We start from the raw sequence: 15,309 nt of genomic DNA, 5'->3' as shown, positions 1-15,309 counted from the left end.
AAAGTGTAGCAAAAAGAATATGCTTATTATGATGGGTGCCAATACTTTTACACATTAACCATATGGATCTTGAAGCAGTTTTTCTGTTCAGGACCATTTATTTAGGCTAGTGTACACTACGATATTTATTTTTTACTGCTGTAATTTTTTATATTACAATTTCCCCTATATTTAAATGAAATAAAACTCTTTGTAAATAATTACAATTCCCAATAAGATCGGGTCATTTAATTAGTAAAAACAAACCAACAAAAAAACCTTCTGATTATTGTTCATTATTGTCTTGCTTTTCTGCAAGTCACTAATGAAAAATACGACAGTTCACATATACAACTGTAATATATGCAATTAGCATCATCTACAATAAAGACATTAAAAATATTTAAAAAATCACTAAATCAAACACATGGATTCAAATGCATGTTCGGATGTGGAAAAAAGTATGAAGGTAAATTAACAGTGCTGCAGATGAACTCACCCTCTGCTATACTCCTCTTCAGAAGATCGTGTTTGGCCTGCAGTTTGGAGATGAGGTTACTGCCTTCTAGGTACTCCCTCAGTTTCTACAGCACAAAAACACACACAAATGCATAGTCAATATCAATGAGATCAGATCAAAATTAGTGATTTAATTGCTCCAGGTCAGTACATGCCGGTCTATTATTGAGTAAATAAAAGAAACTGACGCTGAATGCTGCAGTTGATAGATATACTGCTTTATCTGGATCCCATGAAGCCATGCACCAGTGCAATGGTTAGTAATAAACATAAGATTAGACACCTTAATATGTCAATAAAATGAACTTAATACATTGTATCAGTCTCAGTGTGTGTTTGAGGGGTGGAAGGGAAGTAAAAGAGACTCGTACAGTGAAGTAGAAGAGCTCGGTCTCCTGCTGGTTGGCTCGTCTTTTGGCCAGGCTGGGTTTGCTGAGGTAGGTGTCGGACACACTGGACTTGACTGACTCAGTGGAGCGGCTGTGCTGGAAACTCTCAGACACATCATAGTCCTCCATGTTCAGCATGTCTTGGATGGTGCTCAGGGTGGCCTCTGATGTTTTCTTCACCTATGGAAGGCAATGCATATAAGAAATATATACACACACCAACGCCTCCTGGAAAATTAAGACTTCTAGTTTTTCTCTCCTTACATAACTATAGCCATGCATTTAAGTGTGGCTTAGTTGTGATTGGACAGCATTTTGCTGTGGTACAATTGCAGTCCACTGATAAAAATAAATAACACTGAAAATGCTTTTTTTTTAAAGCTATGACGCAGTTAAGGATTTGCTTTTCAGTATGCAATGTTTACTGCATGCTACTATGCATTTTACACCCAGGCTTTCAGTGGTCTCCTTCCTGAATCAATCCACCTCGTAATACCGTCAATATGACACCACAGCTATAGAAACTATCAATACTTTAGAGAAACGCAGTATAACAGAGCACTACAACACAGACAGGTATCTTATGCAGTGAGAATGAATGTCATTACTAAAGCAAGCAACACAATGAACACAATTTAACAAGTCTCCTTTCACTTCAGCCACAGCTGCACTGCCAGCATGCACCATCTCTAGCAGAAGTATCAATATTAACTTCATTTCTGACCTTGGAAACCCCAGGGATTATAGTTTTTATGGGGATTTAAATTGAAGGCAAATTGTGTTGAATGTCCTTGTAAGTATATATGCAAAAATCAATATCTTCTACTCTGCCAGCCATTGTGGAATAAAAAAAAAAAAAACAGCTACTAAGTCTACATGAATATAGTTCAGATTATGCGGTTTACAATCTCTTTTTAGTGCCCTCTCTGACCATCCAATCACAGAACATAAAAATGCTGACGTTACTGTATGCCTGCTAGATGGCCCCGGTGTCACCAACTCGAAATCTGATTAAAGCAACAGCTTTATGTTCATGAACTTTACACTACAGGAGCCTTAAATGTTTATTTTGAAGTCCTCAAGGAAGATTTCTTTGGCCCTCGCAACAAATGATGGCTGAAATATGATTGGATAGAAACTCAAAACAAACATACATTCCTAGAGCAATGCAAGAGAGAGAAAAGCTATGGAATGGACAGAATATACTATTGGGAATTATTTAATACATATTCATAAAAGAAAATATGTTAAAACAAGTCAGTGATTCTGATGTTGATCCTCGCTGCCCCTGAGAGCCAACCACTGGTTTACACTGTTTCCGGTTTTCTCAACACTTTGATAGAATTTCCCTCCAACAAGACATTATAACAGGTGATGTCACAGGTATTACACATCACAAGGCATTATTTTTACAAAGGATTCTATAGCATTAATAGCATTCTGAATGATTAAGGTTGCTCGAGCTCCAACGCCTCCTCAGAAACAATCAGGTGCATATTTATGAACAAAAAATCAATGTAGTGAAGACAGAATTTTGTATTGATCATTTCCAATCTGCCCATCATCTCCTCAAGCACATTCAACAGTGGCAGTTAACAAATGTGATGTCACTGTCAGTGCATGTAACATGAACAAAAGACTATTATTTTTCCATCACACAGTAAAGAACAAGAGTCAGTGAGTCATGTTCCCCTTCACCGAGTCCCATTTACATTTATGGCATTTAGCAGACGCCCATATCCAGAGCGACATACAAAGCAGTTAAGGATTAAAATCCTTGCTTAAGGATTTGCACCTATGACCTTCTGATTCAGAGTCCAATGCCTTAACCACTGAGCTACAACCTTCTATTTATTACTGTTAAGATCTGCTGGAAACTGTCAAAAATCTAACTTGAGCCTTTTGTAAGAAATGTTGCTTTTCTGCGCAACATGATTGCACAGAGTAGTTATATGAGTTACAACAGACCCCAGGAGCTGTCCATTCTCCATCGTAACTGCTGCATGGTAGATGTTTTTTGTGTAGAGACAACAGTCTTGATATTTGGATGGCACCAAAAACGTGGCACATTCAAAGACTTCCTGATCGGTTCATTACAAAGTGAAAGAAGATACATGTCTTATGAACTCTCAGGATTACAGATATGAGAATTTGTTTATACTGTGTGGGTATTCCAGATGGAGTTCAATACACAAAAAGAGAGAGAGAGAGAGAGAGAGTGTGTGTGTGTGTGTGTGTGCTGAGCAGGAGAACCTTATTGCACAAATTAAGCCTCTCTCAGCACTTTGGTTCTGCCCTTTTACACAGCAAGGACTGCAGGAAACAGCTGGTCTGCCAGCAACCCGTAATAAACAACCCTCCTCTCCAACAGTGAGAGAGAAAGGCACGCAGTTGTGTGTGTGTGTGTGTGTGTGTGTGCATGTGCATGTGTATGTGTATCAGTGTTTGAGAGATAAATACATTAATAAATAAATGGATAAATGGAGAGAGAGAGAGAGAGAGAGAGAGAGAGAGAGAGAGAGAGAGAGAGAGAGAGAAAGAGGTGTGTGTGTGTGTGTGTGTGCGCAAGAAATGAAAAATAGCGTGTGTCTCTCACATGTAATTCTTTATTCTCAGTGGCAGTGCAGCTGCTAAGGTGCTTGTTTCCTAAGAGTGTGTGTGTGTGTGTGTGTGTGTGTGTGTGTGCACGCGCATGTGTGTGTTTGTTTCTCACCTCCTCGTTCTCAATCTTCAGTGTGGAAAGACGAGACTGGAGCTGCTGATAGCGGAGGAGAAGTTCAGCCTGCACCTGCGGCATCGCCGTGATCTGACTCACCTGCCAACACGCACGTACACAAACACACAAACATAAATATACAAAACACACAAATGTATGCATAATAGACACACATACATGCACGTACATTTTTATACAAATGGCAAACACACAAACACACCACAAATCCACTATACACTACATCCTGTAATCATTATACACGTAAATCATTCGTATGCTTGAACAGGCTGCAGTAAATTGTAAGTCATGTGATAGACACTAGGTGGCGTCTGACCTGGTCTCCCATATGAGGCTGGAAGGCAAAGCGTGCCGGTGGTGTGAACGCAGTGGGGTGAGTCTCCATAAAGCGCTGGCGGTCACTGCGGGGGTCCAGACTTTCTACTGCCCCCTCCAGGATGTCCAGACCTTCATGACGAGACGTCTCCAGGCTGTACTCGGCTGACAGGTAGGTGCGCAATGCTCGGCTTAGGCTGGAGTGGTAGCCCAGGTCACAGCACTACAAAAACACACAGACACACACACACACACACACAATGTTTCATTTCAACCCTTTTGAAATAGTATTATTTTATTGGTATATTAAAACTTTGAATAAATCACATACATTAGGTTGAAGATTATAGACAACATGGAACACCAAGTCCCTGTGAATTAATGGTTACTATAGAAACAAGTAACGTGTTAAAACAAGTACATTTACATGTATGAGATTTTGCAGATGGCCTCGCAGTTACCCAATTAGTATAATTATATTCATATTTAAATCACAAAAATAAAATAAAAATTAACCTGAAATCTATCCTGAAAATGTAGGATTTATGAGCAATTTTAAAAGCACTTAAAGATTCAGCCTGTAAAATCTCAATGTGTAGAGGATTGGTGCATGAGAGGAAAAAGCCTGATCACTCATAGAACGTATACAGGTAGGAGGAACGACTAAAAGACCAGAATTAGAGAAGCGAAGATCACGGCTTGAACTGTAGACAGTTAAATGTTGTAACAAGTAATGAAGTGCCATACCATATAGGGCCTTATAGGTCAGCATTGGAATTTTTAAATCAATCCAGAATCTGACAGGGAGCCAATGCAATGACTCCAAAACTGGAGAAATATGCTCATCAGACCTTGTCTATGTCAGAATCCTAGCAGCTGAATTTTGAACAACCTGCAATTTGTTTAAGGTAGATTTTGAAACCTCAACAAGAAAAGCTTTACAATAGTTGTGTGAAAAACAAAAGTATTATACATTTTTCAGGAATGGAAAAAGATAACATTGTGCACAGTCTTGCAAAGAGTTGATTGTTAAGTTTGTGTCAAAAATCATCCCCAAATTTTCTAGTTTTGACTGAAATCTAAAAACAGATCCTTCTATTTTTTAGGGTTTGAAAACCAGTTTAATTTGTTTGATGGTGTGAACCGATAAGCTTATCGCTATGAAGACAGAGGAAATTCGGAGACATCCATATTATCCAAGAAAGTGTACAAGAAAGCCAATGCCTGTATTATTGCCAGATTTTGAATAAATGAAATTCCTGGGTGACACGTGCATAAAATTGAAAATTAAGACCAAGTCCAAGAGATCTTAAAAAACTGGGAGGAAAGATGTACATACTAAAAAGCAATATACCCAAAATACTTAATAATATTTTATAAGATTATCAATTAATTATTAATACTAATTTCAAAGAAATTCTTTCAGCCTTAAAAAAAAAAAGTAGTTGTTTAAACACTCGACTGCTCCATTACACCTAATAGTGAGGGGTTTTAAACGACCTCGCACTGGTTCCAAATAATTGCGATGTCCCGGGGTTGCCAACTCCTAGTTCCAAAATTTCAGTTTCCCTGCATCATGATGTATAAACCGATACTGTCCGAGACATTTGTCTGTACAAGCAAGAATTTACCCATGCTTTCTGACCAATCAGATTTGCTGTGGTGTAAAATTCTATGAAATCTCAAAATAATAATTTTATTTCGTTTTAATGATATGAGAAGATTGACAGATATGTTAGCTGTCCCATGAGCACGCTTTTATCGTAAATGGTGTTATAATCACATGATGGCCATGCCCCCTTTTTCTGTTGACCTTGTGATTGCTTCCTCCAAACCCACAACAAAATAAACAGGAAAACTACATCACTGGTAGCATCGAGTCATACGCTGCTTATGCTGACGTTTCAGTTTTGTCTCATGTCTGGTGTGAATATTTCAGACTTGTGTCTGAGGACTGAATTGTCACCCGACGTTTTCAGAAAGCAGTCCGTAGATAAACGTTTTTTCTACACAGCAGAAGGTTGATTATCTCTACAGGCAGACGAGCCGAGTGGTTAATTCAAAGCGTTTCTCCGACCGACTCGAGCCCTTTAAGGTTAATTCAAAGCTGCTCTAATCAATGCTTCACGCTTTCTCATTGGCACGCGCACACACACACACACACAGGTTCTTTTGCTGTCTTTATCGGCTCCAACGGTGAGTGAAGACGACCTCAGTGAAGGTCGAAAAGATGCTGCAGTGTTCTGAGGCAAACATTGCTGACCAGGCCGAGCCTGCTGTTCACTCGAATGTAGGGGGAAAAACAAAAAGGGGATGACGAGGCTCGTAGTACCAGAACACCTATGCCAGGATTTTGCGTGTTTATTTTTGTGCATTTTAGCACATTTCGCTTTCTGCTTCAGCTCTCTGTGCCTTACGCTGAAATTAAAGAATCAACAGTGAAGCAATGTAACTTTCCAGGTGGACATTTCCTCTCAGGATTCTAGGCTGCTACAACAATCTCAGTATTGTCAGACTCTATAATACACAAAAAAATAAAAAGACAATCAGTGTTTGCCTCGTTAATATCATTCTATTAACAGATTGGTGTGTTAAGAGTGACAAAGTCTTTTCACAGTCTTGTGAGTCTTGTGACAAAAATGATAACAGGACATTACAGCTGTAATAAATTATAGTACTTTGGATACATTTAAAGGCAAATACTTTTGTACTTTTACTCAAGTGAAAGTTTAAAGATAGCATTTTTACTAGAGTAATATTTTAACTAGTGTAAATGTCTACTTTTGCTCAAGTAAATGGTTTGTGTACTTTGCCCACCACTGGGTATAATAATTGTACGTGTGTTTAAAACAGTGTGTGTGAATCTAAGACACTGGAGCAGTCCAAGATCCTCTACAATGTACTACAATGAAGACTTAGTTCTGTTCTGAACAATTTGGAAGCAGTGTTATACAAACGAGGGTGCCAATAAACCTGCAAATGACTGTAAAAAAAAAAAAAAGTATGTTTTTGTCTGTATATATATATATATTCAACTAAGTGCAAATTACGAGCATTAATCAATACTACAATTTTTGAATGCTTAGCGAGGTGATAACAGCAGAAAGACCGGTATTGCAGACGTGCTACGCTTAGCACGTGACACGTTCTTGCGAAACGAATCAGCACTGTTTTGATACTTACGTCAATCAAGTGGGAAAGGTCCTGGATGTAGTACTTAAACAGAGCAGCGTTGGCAGCTTCCAGAGTCAACAGATATTCGTTGCGAGCTTTCATAACCTTCAGCTTATTCTCAGAGTACTTGGCCTGCCGCTGGTGAGGAACAGAGGTGAGAAAAACAGGAAAAAATATAGAGAAAAGAAAAAAAAGAAAATCAGACGAGTGGGAGTTATAAAGTAATATGCTTATATTAAAGCAAGCTTTAGCTTGGCTCAGCTGAAAGGTTCAGTACAGTAATTGGTAAAAGATGCTCTAATTAAACCCCTTCATCAGGACCCACATTCCACTAATGAAAAAGAGAACAAAATGAAAGTATGAGGCTCACACAGCTTTAGGAAATTCACTAAAGCTTAACTAGCAACATTAACACTGGCACAGGTATTTATTTACATAGAAACACACAAAGGGTAGATTGCGTGCCATTCCAAAAAAACTTTAGATGTTAGTCTACCAGCTATCCTCACTATGGCATTTGCCACTTGATTGACATACAGAGCAACCAGTCTGAGATATTTTCTCTTCTAACACACTGGTCACCACGCATGCCCAGTCAAATGCACTCAAGATACCGCAAAACTACAGCGAGCCCAGTGACTCCACTCATTTATGTAAGTCAGCCTTTTCCCAAATGAAGATTATTAAGTGCAAATACTGTTCCACCATGACTGATTATCATTTGGAAATCTGCTTGAGGATGGCTACCGGCAACTACTGCCAGACAATGCACTGACTATTCAGTGCAAATCATCAAAGAAAGGTAGTGACTATAAATGTATTAAATTGTATTGAGTTCTAAGGTTTCATTGCAAGGTACGCCAGTCGAGCATTAACAGCTTTAACTTCTTCAGCAATTTGAGCTACAGAAGCTCGTCTGCTGGAGCCACTACCCTGTCGCTGGTTCACCACTGTTCCTTCCTTGGGCCATTTTTGATAGATACTGAGCATTGCAGACCAGGAACATCCCACAAGAGCTGCAGTTTTGGAGATGCTCTGACCCAGTCGTCTAGACGCCACAATTTGGCCCTCGTCAAACTCCCTCAAATCCTTACGCTTGCCCATTTTTCCTGCTTCTAACACATCAACTTTGAGGACAAAATGCTCACTTACTGTCTAATACAGTATATCTCACCCACTAACAGGTGCCCTGATGAAGAGATAATCAGTGTTATTCACTTCACTGTTCACAGTGTTATGCCTGATCGGTGTATATATTTAGGATTTAATAATGTAGGTAGATCATTTTGACTTGGGCATTTTAAAAGAAGCTCGCAAGGTGAAGCCCGAAAAGGTGTGAGGACCCCAGACGAACACCATAACAAATGTCAGGATGCTGTCTTAATTCCCATACCTTCTCCTTCATCTTCTGGATTTTGCGGGTGGCATTGCGGCGCTGATGGCGCTCCTCGTTGCGCAGGCTGAACACTTCTCCACCCCGGCCCTGCCTTTCGCCCTGCCGCTCGGCTTCCTTCAGCTTGTTCTCCGAGCTCAGAGTCTCGCTGTGGTACATGTGGTAGGTTTTCATCACCTGCATAGATGTTGCCAAACCATCAGGACAACACTTAACACTGAAATATTAAGGCTTTTTAATATTTAGGTCTTACCACATTTAGAGTCTGTTTTCTAAACATTATGATTTTGTTTTCCTGGACTCAAAGTATGACTGAAGTTTGAAATCGTTTGAAATGACTTTCTACCGGTTTTGACAATGATGAGGAAAGGGACATAATCTGTTGAATGTCATTGAATGTTTTGGCCTATAATATTGCGTTTGTGACTAAATAGGAATTGGGTCATTTCCTGACCTCAGCAAAGGAAAATCTATTTAAATGTCCCTTTAACTCGAAATTTGAACAGTTTCTCAGGAGCTCCGTTTCTCTGGGAATTCCACGATGCCAGTTTAAACAAGGTGACGCCCAAAATCAAGGCCAAGAGAAAATGCGGTATGTTTTATGCCTTTATGTTTTTGCCTGTAGAAGTTAGAATTATGATGGTCAGGTCCTCAGTTAATCCCCAGTTGGCCACCATGTCCCACTCTCTTAGCCAACCTGCTAAAATCGTGACTACAAGATAAAAGTGGGAAGTGAGGAGTCGGAATTCAGAGCTGCATCCTTTTTTACCTATGTGCTTTCAAGCTACAAATGTGTAAGTTAAGTGTATGTTTTTTTAACCTTACTTCCAAGTTAAGCAGGACTTTTCTTTGTTATTTGCCTAGCCGAAGTTCAGAATTTTATCTGAAAATGTTCAGAATTTCACCCAACGTCTTTTGTATAGTTTATCAAATTTTGGTTTTCATTTTTTTCCCTTTTTGCTAATACTGTAACAAGTGCTATCTGGTTTGTGAGTGTGTGTGCCAAAGTCTTTTCCCAACTTTGCACCACTAATGCCACATGAACGCTCTAAAGTGGAAAATATATGAAATCCAGAGTTCCCAGCTGTCCTGAACACCGCATAAAATCACGCCAAATCTACACCTAACGCTAAGCAGCCTGAGAATCTTTTTTAATTATCCATACTGCAGTTGTTTATTCACATCTGTGAATGACTAGAGAAGTAATATTCAAAAAGGAAGTCAGTCTTCCCCACATCCGTAGTGTTTTCACATGCCCACGTTGGGATAATCAGGTAGATACGACAAAATACACTGTGCCCCATCTGTGTGCTTAATGGATGCCGTGTGTGTGTGTGTATGTAGAGTGTGAGCACATGTACATGTATGCGAAAGAGGGAGAATTTGAGTAATTGTTGCCATATGTAAATGACCACTGCTTAGCTCAGCTACAAGCCTCGTGATTAAGTTGTAAAGGATTTTAACGAGGACGTGCAGAAGCTCTCGAGTGCACATGCGCCCTGAAAGAACAGCGCAGAATGCCATACATGTACAAAGTGTCTCACAGCTCGGTGTGTGTAGGTGTGAGAGAGGGAGAACCAGAGACGGAGTGTGTGTCTGTCCATCTGTGAAAACGATCGGTGGTAAAACCTTTGTCTGATGTGTGTTTAGATACTGTTTAATTACACACAAATTAAAGTTCAATCCGTACAACAATGATAAAATGACAACCAATTTTCTTTCTAGAGCTTCCATCATTTTCTACTATTACATTTATGTCCTGAAAACAAACCTATGCCTTGGCAGTGTGACAGAAGTATGAAATGACAGAATGAACAAATAAAAGATTGATGAGATTGCAGGAGCAGAGGTGTGGAGGATAGGAGGCCGGTGATGGGGCGGGCAGGTTGTGTATCGGAGAAATGATAAAAAACAAACAAAAAAAAAAGGCAGGGTATGTGGTTAGAGGCGAGCGAAAGCGACAGAATAAACTGAGAATGAAAGAATGATGAGAGGCTTGGGACACATAGGAAAATATCCTCACCGTATAGAGTTCATTAAGAATCTTCATCAGGTCCTCCTGCAACTGGAAAGTGATCTCTTTACTCTAGAAAAGAGAGAAAGAAATAGATCATACAAAAGGCCTAAGGTTTGGGTCAAGCTCATATCTAAAGCAATGAAACGCCATCTGAGACAGCTGATGTGAACAGAGTGGGGAGATCAAAAGCCATTTGGGGAACAAAATGCCATCCTATTACTTTTTATCCGTCAAGTTCATTCGGGCTTGGTGTCATGATTACGATGAAAAAAGCAGACGATGTATCATTCAAATAGAAAGGCATATAAGATCACACCACTATTTAAATAAATACATTTTAAAGAAGGAAAGAAAGTAAGAAAGTAAGAAAGAAAGAAAGGTGTAGCCGCTCCCCTTTATTAATGACAACCCACATGGTTAAATTAATCTGCTAGACATTTAAACCAGCTTTAAGGTTTTCAAAACACAGTGCAGATTTTTTTTCTCCATCTTCTCCTTATCTAGAAACCTCAGTATCCATCAGTATTTCAGAAGCAGTATCCATGTACTAAGATTCAAATATTTTGCCAAAGAGCTCTTTTCACACTCACAAAGAAAAGCAAGCTAATACCTCAGCTCGGTCAAAAGAAAATAAAGGGAATGAAAATAGCTTAAAAGGACCATTTTCTGAAAATCTAATATTGTCCATGTAAATGAAGTGATATACAGAACCCAGTGCAACTACACACCAATAAAACCTCCCGAGAAATCACATTAGGTATAGTAGCGATCCTCTCGAAATAGGAAATATTGCACAATTTCTCTTTTATATAAACTTCCAACTGCTTTGTCTCTGCTGCTTCAAGTAACATCCAAACCCATCCACCCATTCTGCAGTCTATCCATTTATTTATCCACTATTCAACTGTAGTCCATCTGTAATCTCTCTCTTAATCAATAATCAATTTATCCACTTAATTTATTTACAATCTATTTGGACAATCTATTCGATTGTCCAATAGTCCATCCATCTAATAAATCGCTGAGGCAGCATTCTTATCCATCTGTTCATCAAACAGCACAATAGAAAATCCATAATCCCCCTCCCTAATTTCAATATTTATCCACCTATCAATATAATTTTCCAATAATCCAATTCATTAACTCAATCATCTGGTATCCATCCACCAGTTTGTTTCATCCAGTTAGTACATTCAATCGGTAATTCATTTATCCATCTATTCAGCCATCATATATTCTATCTTTTATTCTTTCATTAATGAATCCATTTGTTTAAACTCCAACCATTTAATGAGCCACATATTAATACATGAAATTATCCATTCATTAAAATAATATAAAAAGTCCAATAATCAATCCACTCAACCATTCAATCATTTGAGAAAAAAATTCAAATAATTAAATAATACATGCATCTATACATACATCTGAAAATGAATTTATTATCCATTAGTCCATCCATACCTTAAATAAAAATTCATTCCCCCATCCAATCACCCATCCATCTATCCATTCATCCATCCCTTTCCAAACCACCAAACCAAGAACCCAAAATATCCATGACAACTGCTTTTGTGTAACTTCTTTTTGTATTCTCACTTTCTTGAGCAGGCGCGTGTTGTCCTCGCTGACGTGCGAGAGGCGCGTAATGACGTTGTTGAGGTAGAGGTCGCTGAGTGTGGCGTGATCCTTGCTTTCTCTGCGCACTTGGTTTAGAAGCAGGTACCAGCAGTTTACAGGTGACAGCAGGTTTTGGTCCTTCCTGAAGCAAACATAAAAAAAACACAGAGTAGAGTGTGAGGAAGTGGGAAAGGATTTGCTGAATTAAGCTCCAATCCCATTGACAAATATCTTCCTTTCTTCAATAAATTGATATCTAATAGATGTTGAGGAAATAACCATTTAATGGTATTTGTTGAGGAAAAGACCTCTATAGGACTTGTTCTAAATATATTTTTTTGTAGAAATCACAACAACAGTCCTTTAGCACTGACTGGGTGGCCTCCGGGTTTGCTATTTTCTGATGCCGCTTTTATGCTTACGACTTTCTGCTCTTCCAAAGGCCACTAATGAAGCTTTTTCTAGCATGTCCTCAGGAAATTTCCAGCTTTTAATGGGCTTCTGTACTACAGCTGACTACAGGACCCTGCTTTAAAATAATCACATCTCCCTTCTCCAGGATTTCACAAAATTCCATGCAAGCATTACAGGAAGTTGAGGAAATGTATCCCAGTAAAACCGTAAGCATGATCCTCAGTAAATTACCTCAAGAAACCACTGGAAACATTCCTCATGTGGACAATTCAACAATTAAATATCTTACTTTAGCAGTCAGAGGAATATGTTCCCTGGGCTGTGTGTGTGCAAACTATGACTGTAATAAAAATGTTTTATTAACTAAGCCACAATTCAGATCTCTTGTTTTGCTAATAAATACATGATTCACATACATGATACATGAGAGCAGAGCTGTTATTGATGTTTGCAGTGCAAAACTGACTAGAATAATATAAATAAATAAAAAACCCAGTTCATGTTCTTTAGTAATATTATATATATATATCTAGAACTTCGCTCTAAATCATACACAGAGATAAATTAGTACCATAAGATTACATTTATTTGAACTGCTTTTAATAAACACGCTCAGAAAGGTCATTAGAAAATATTTATAATTATTGTCTCAATCTGTATGGAATTGTGACTGCATGTTACTATGGTAACAATTTTTTATAACGCAGTTCTTTAATTAAGAAAGGTATAGACAGTATTATGTGCATCTTTGGATGCGGTAGCATTAAAATTTCCATTCACTTCAAGTAATGCATAACAATACCCTTGTGCACAAAGCCAGCTCCATTAAAATACAGTTTCCAAAGGCTGGAATGGAAGATCTTGAGTCACCTGCTATAAAGTTCTGAACTCAATATTAATGAACATCTTTAAAATGAATTGGAATGCTGTCATGTCAGGCATCCTCACCTCACCTACAGCAGTACCTATATTTACATTTAATGGCAACTGTTATTGATTGCATTTGGCAGACGCCCTTATACAACTGAGCTGAAGTTTATGGACCTTACTCAAGGGATTAGAACTCACAACCAATCGATCCAATGTCTTAACCACTGAGCTACCACTTCCTGTGTTTTTGACTTTACTAACGCTCGTGTCTAAACGAGCTCAGATTTCCACAAGCACACTTTATAAACTCCTCGAGCATCTTCCCAGAAGAGTGGATCTTGTTGTGACAGCAAATAGGAACTAAATGTGGAATCTGATGTTCGAAAAGCACATACAAATCCTATGGCAGGTGTCTACAAACGTTTATCCAAACAGATGTTGTTTAGTGGTTTTTTTTACATCTCAGAATTATTGTGCCAATATTTATAGAGGCCCAGACTGTATAAAATTGGCAGACAAGTGTCAGACAGATAAAGAACCACAGTAATTATTATTACTATTATTTGTTAATTGGTTAATATTATTATTAGTTAATGTACATGTTTGGAGGTATAATATTTATGAGCTATGATCGTCTGCAAATGGCGATGTCTGTACAGCTTTGTTGGTGGGGAAAAATCAGGCAGTGATATTAATGCAGGAATCTCTGAGCAGACATTCAGGAGAATAGCCCTGTGAGGACCTAAAGGACAGCAGTGCAATACACACAAGCGAAGCTGTGCGGTTTGTGGAGAGACACGCATTCGTGCAAAGAAAAGGAGAAAGTGAGAGAGGGAGAGAAAGGGGGTCCTTTTGTCTCTTACACTGCCTTTTCTTTTTCTATGGTTTCATTCTTTTTGCTGCAGAATGCAATCTGCATTAATGAGATCACACACACACACATATATATATACAATGACAGGAGCAGAATACATAAAGGATGGAGAAGCAGTTATCTCTTAGTATCTCTCTGGCAGTTCTGTTTTTTGGGGGAAAAAGCAAACAAGTAGTAAGTAAGCTGCTCTTCTATTTGTGATGATCTGTGTAGTCCTTATTAAAGCTCTTCCACCAAAACAGAAAAAAAAAATCAATCAAGTGAATAAGATAAAAGATATCAGAGGTGACTATGGTGGAAACAACCAAAAAAGAAAAGAAATCAGGTTTTGGTTCGAATATATCGATATTTTATATAATATCAGAGAAGATTTAAATGTTCCTACAGTGAGCAAATTGGCAGAAACAATACAATACCGTAATATAGTCATTCTGTCTAAAAGTGTAAAAAAAAAAACACTCTGATCAAGTGTTTGATATCGATAGAACTTTTTTCTGATTAGAATACATGCAAAAGAAACATATCTATAGATAGGACAGCATATACACAGTTTTCAAAACTATATATAGGAGAAAATGATTAATGAAGTGTAAAATCGTGCTGATTTATTGGTAATTGTATCCCCACGTTTGTCAGCTCGGCTCACTTGTACTGCTGGTGGTCCTTGGTGCTGCGTGTTTTGGCCATGAAGCGCTCGGCCAACTTCTCCAGGTTGCGCGAGTACTCGCTCTCAATCTCCGACTTCTTTCGAAAGAAATCCTGCAGGTCCTGGAGAAGCTGCACTCTCATCTCCGTCTGCTGCTCCAGACATTTCTGCTGCTCCAACAGCTGAGAGCGGATCTCTGTCCAAACACACATACGTAAAAAAAAAAAATAACACATGACAGGAATTAATCAAAACTGTCCGAGTCTGTCTAGTTTTTAATCCCAATCCAATTATTCATTGCCTGTTTAGTAATAATCATGAGGGGGAAAATCTGATTTATCTGGTATAGAAATGACTTTTCACAC

At 38.5% G+C, this 15,309-nt stretch overlaps 1 protein-coding gene and 1 long non-coding RNA gene across 2 annotated transcripts in view; one reads left to right on the top strand and one right to left on the bottom strand.

The window, feature by feature from the left end:
• The window catches only part of srgap1b (SLIT-ROBO Rho GTPase activating protein 1b), a 48,364-nt gene that overhangs the window by 15,042 nt on the left and 18,013 nt on the right, over positions 1 to 15,309 (bottom strand). Inside the window, exons 2-10 of the mRNA XM_046873568.1 lie at positions 14,945 to 15,140; positions 12,120 to 12,282; positions 10,527 to 10,589; positions 8,504 to 8,680; positions 7,120 to 7,248; positions 3,938 to 4,159; positions 3,601 to 3,702; positions 870 to 1,067; positions 479 to 563 (exon numbers count right to left, since the gene is read on the bottom strand). Of these exons, the coding sequence (XP_046729524.1) occupies positions 479 to 563; positions 870 to 1,067; positions 3,601 to 3,702; positions 3,938 to 4,159; positions 7,120 to 7,248; positions 8,504 to 8,680; positions 10,527 to 10,589; positions 12,120 to 12,282; positions 14,945 to 15,140 (1,335 nt within the window). The remainder of the gene's footprint in view (positions 1 to 478; positions 564 to 869; positions 1,068 to 3,600; positions 3,703 to 3,937; positions 4,160 to 7,119; positions 7,249 to 8,503; positions 8,681 to 10,526; positions 10,590 to 12,119; positions 12,283 to 14,944; positions 15,141 to 15,309) is intronic.
• Positions 4,033 to 6,937, top strand: LOC124401348. The gene is made up of 2 exons (XR_006928554.1): positions 4,033 to 4,108; positions 5,043 to 6,937. It is a non-coding gene; the product is annotated as an uncharacterized LOC124401348 (long non-coding RNA).

Source organism: Silurus meridionalis, chromosome 18 (assembly GCF_014805685.1).
Source record: "Silurus meridionalis isolate SWU-2019-XX chromosome 18, ASM1480568v1, whole genome shotgun sequence".
In the NCBI taxonomy this organism is placed as follows: Eukaryota; Metazoa; Chordata; class Actinopteri; order Siluriformes; family Siluridae; genus Silurus; species Silurus meridionalis.
This window is presented reverse-complemented; position numbering and strand designations above follow the sequence as displayed.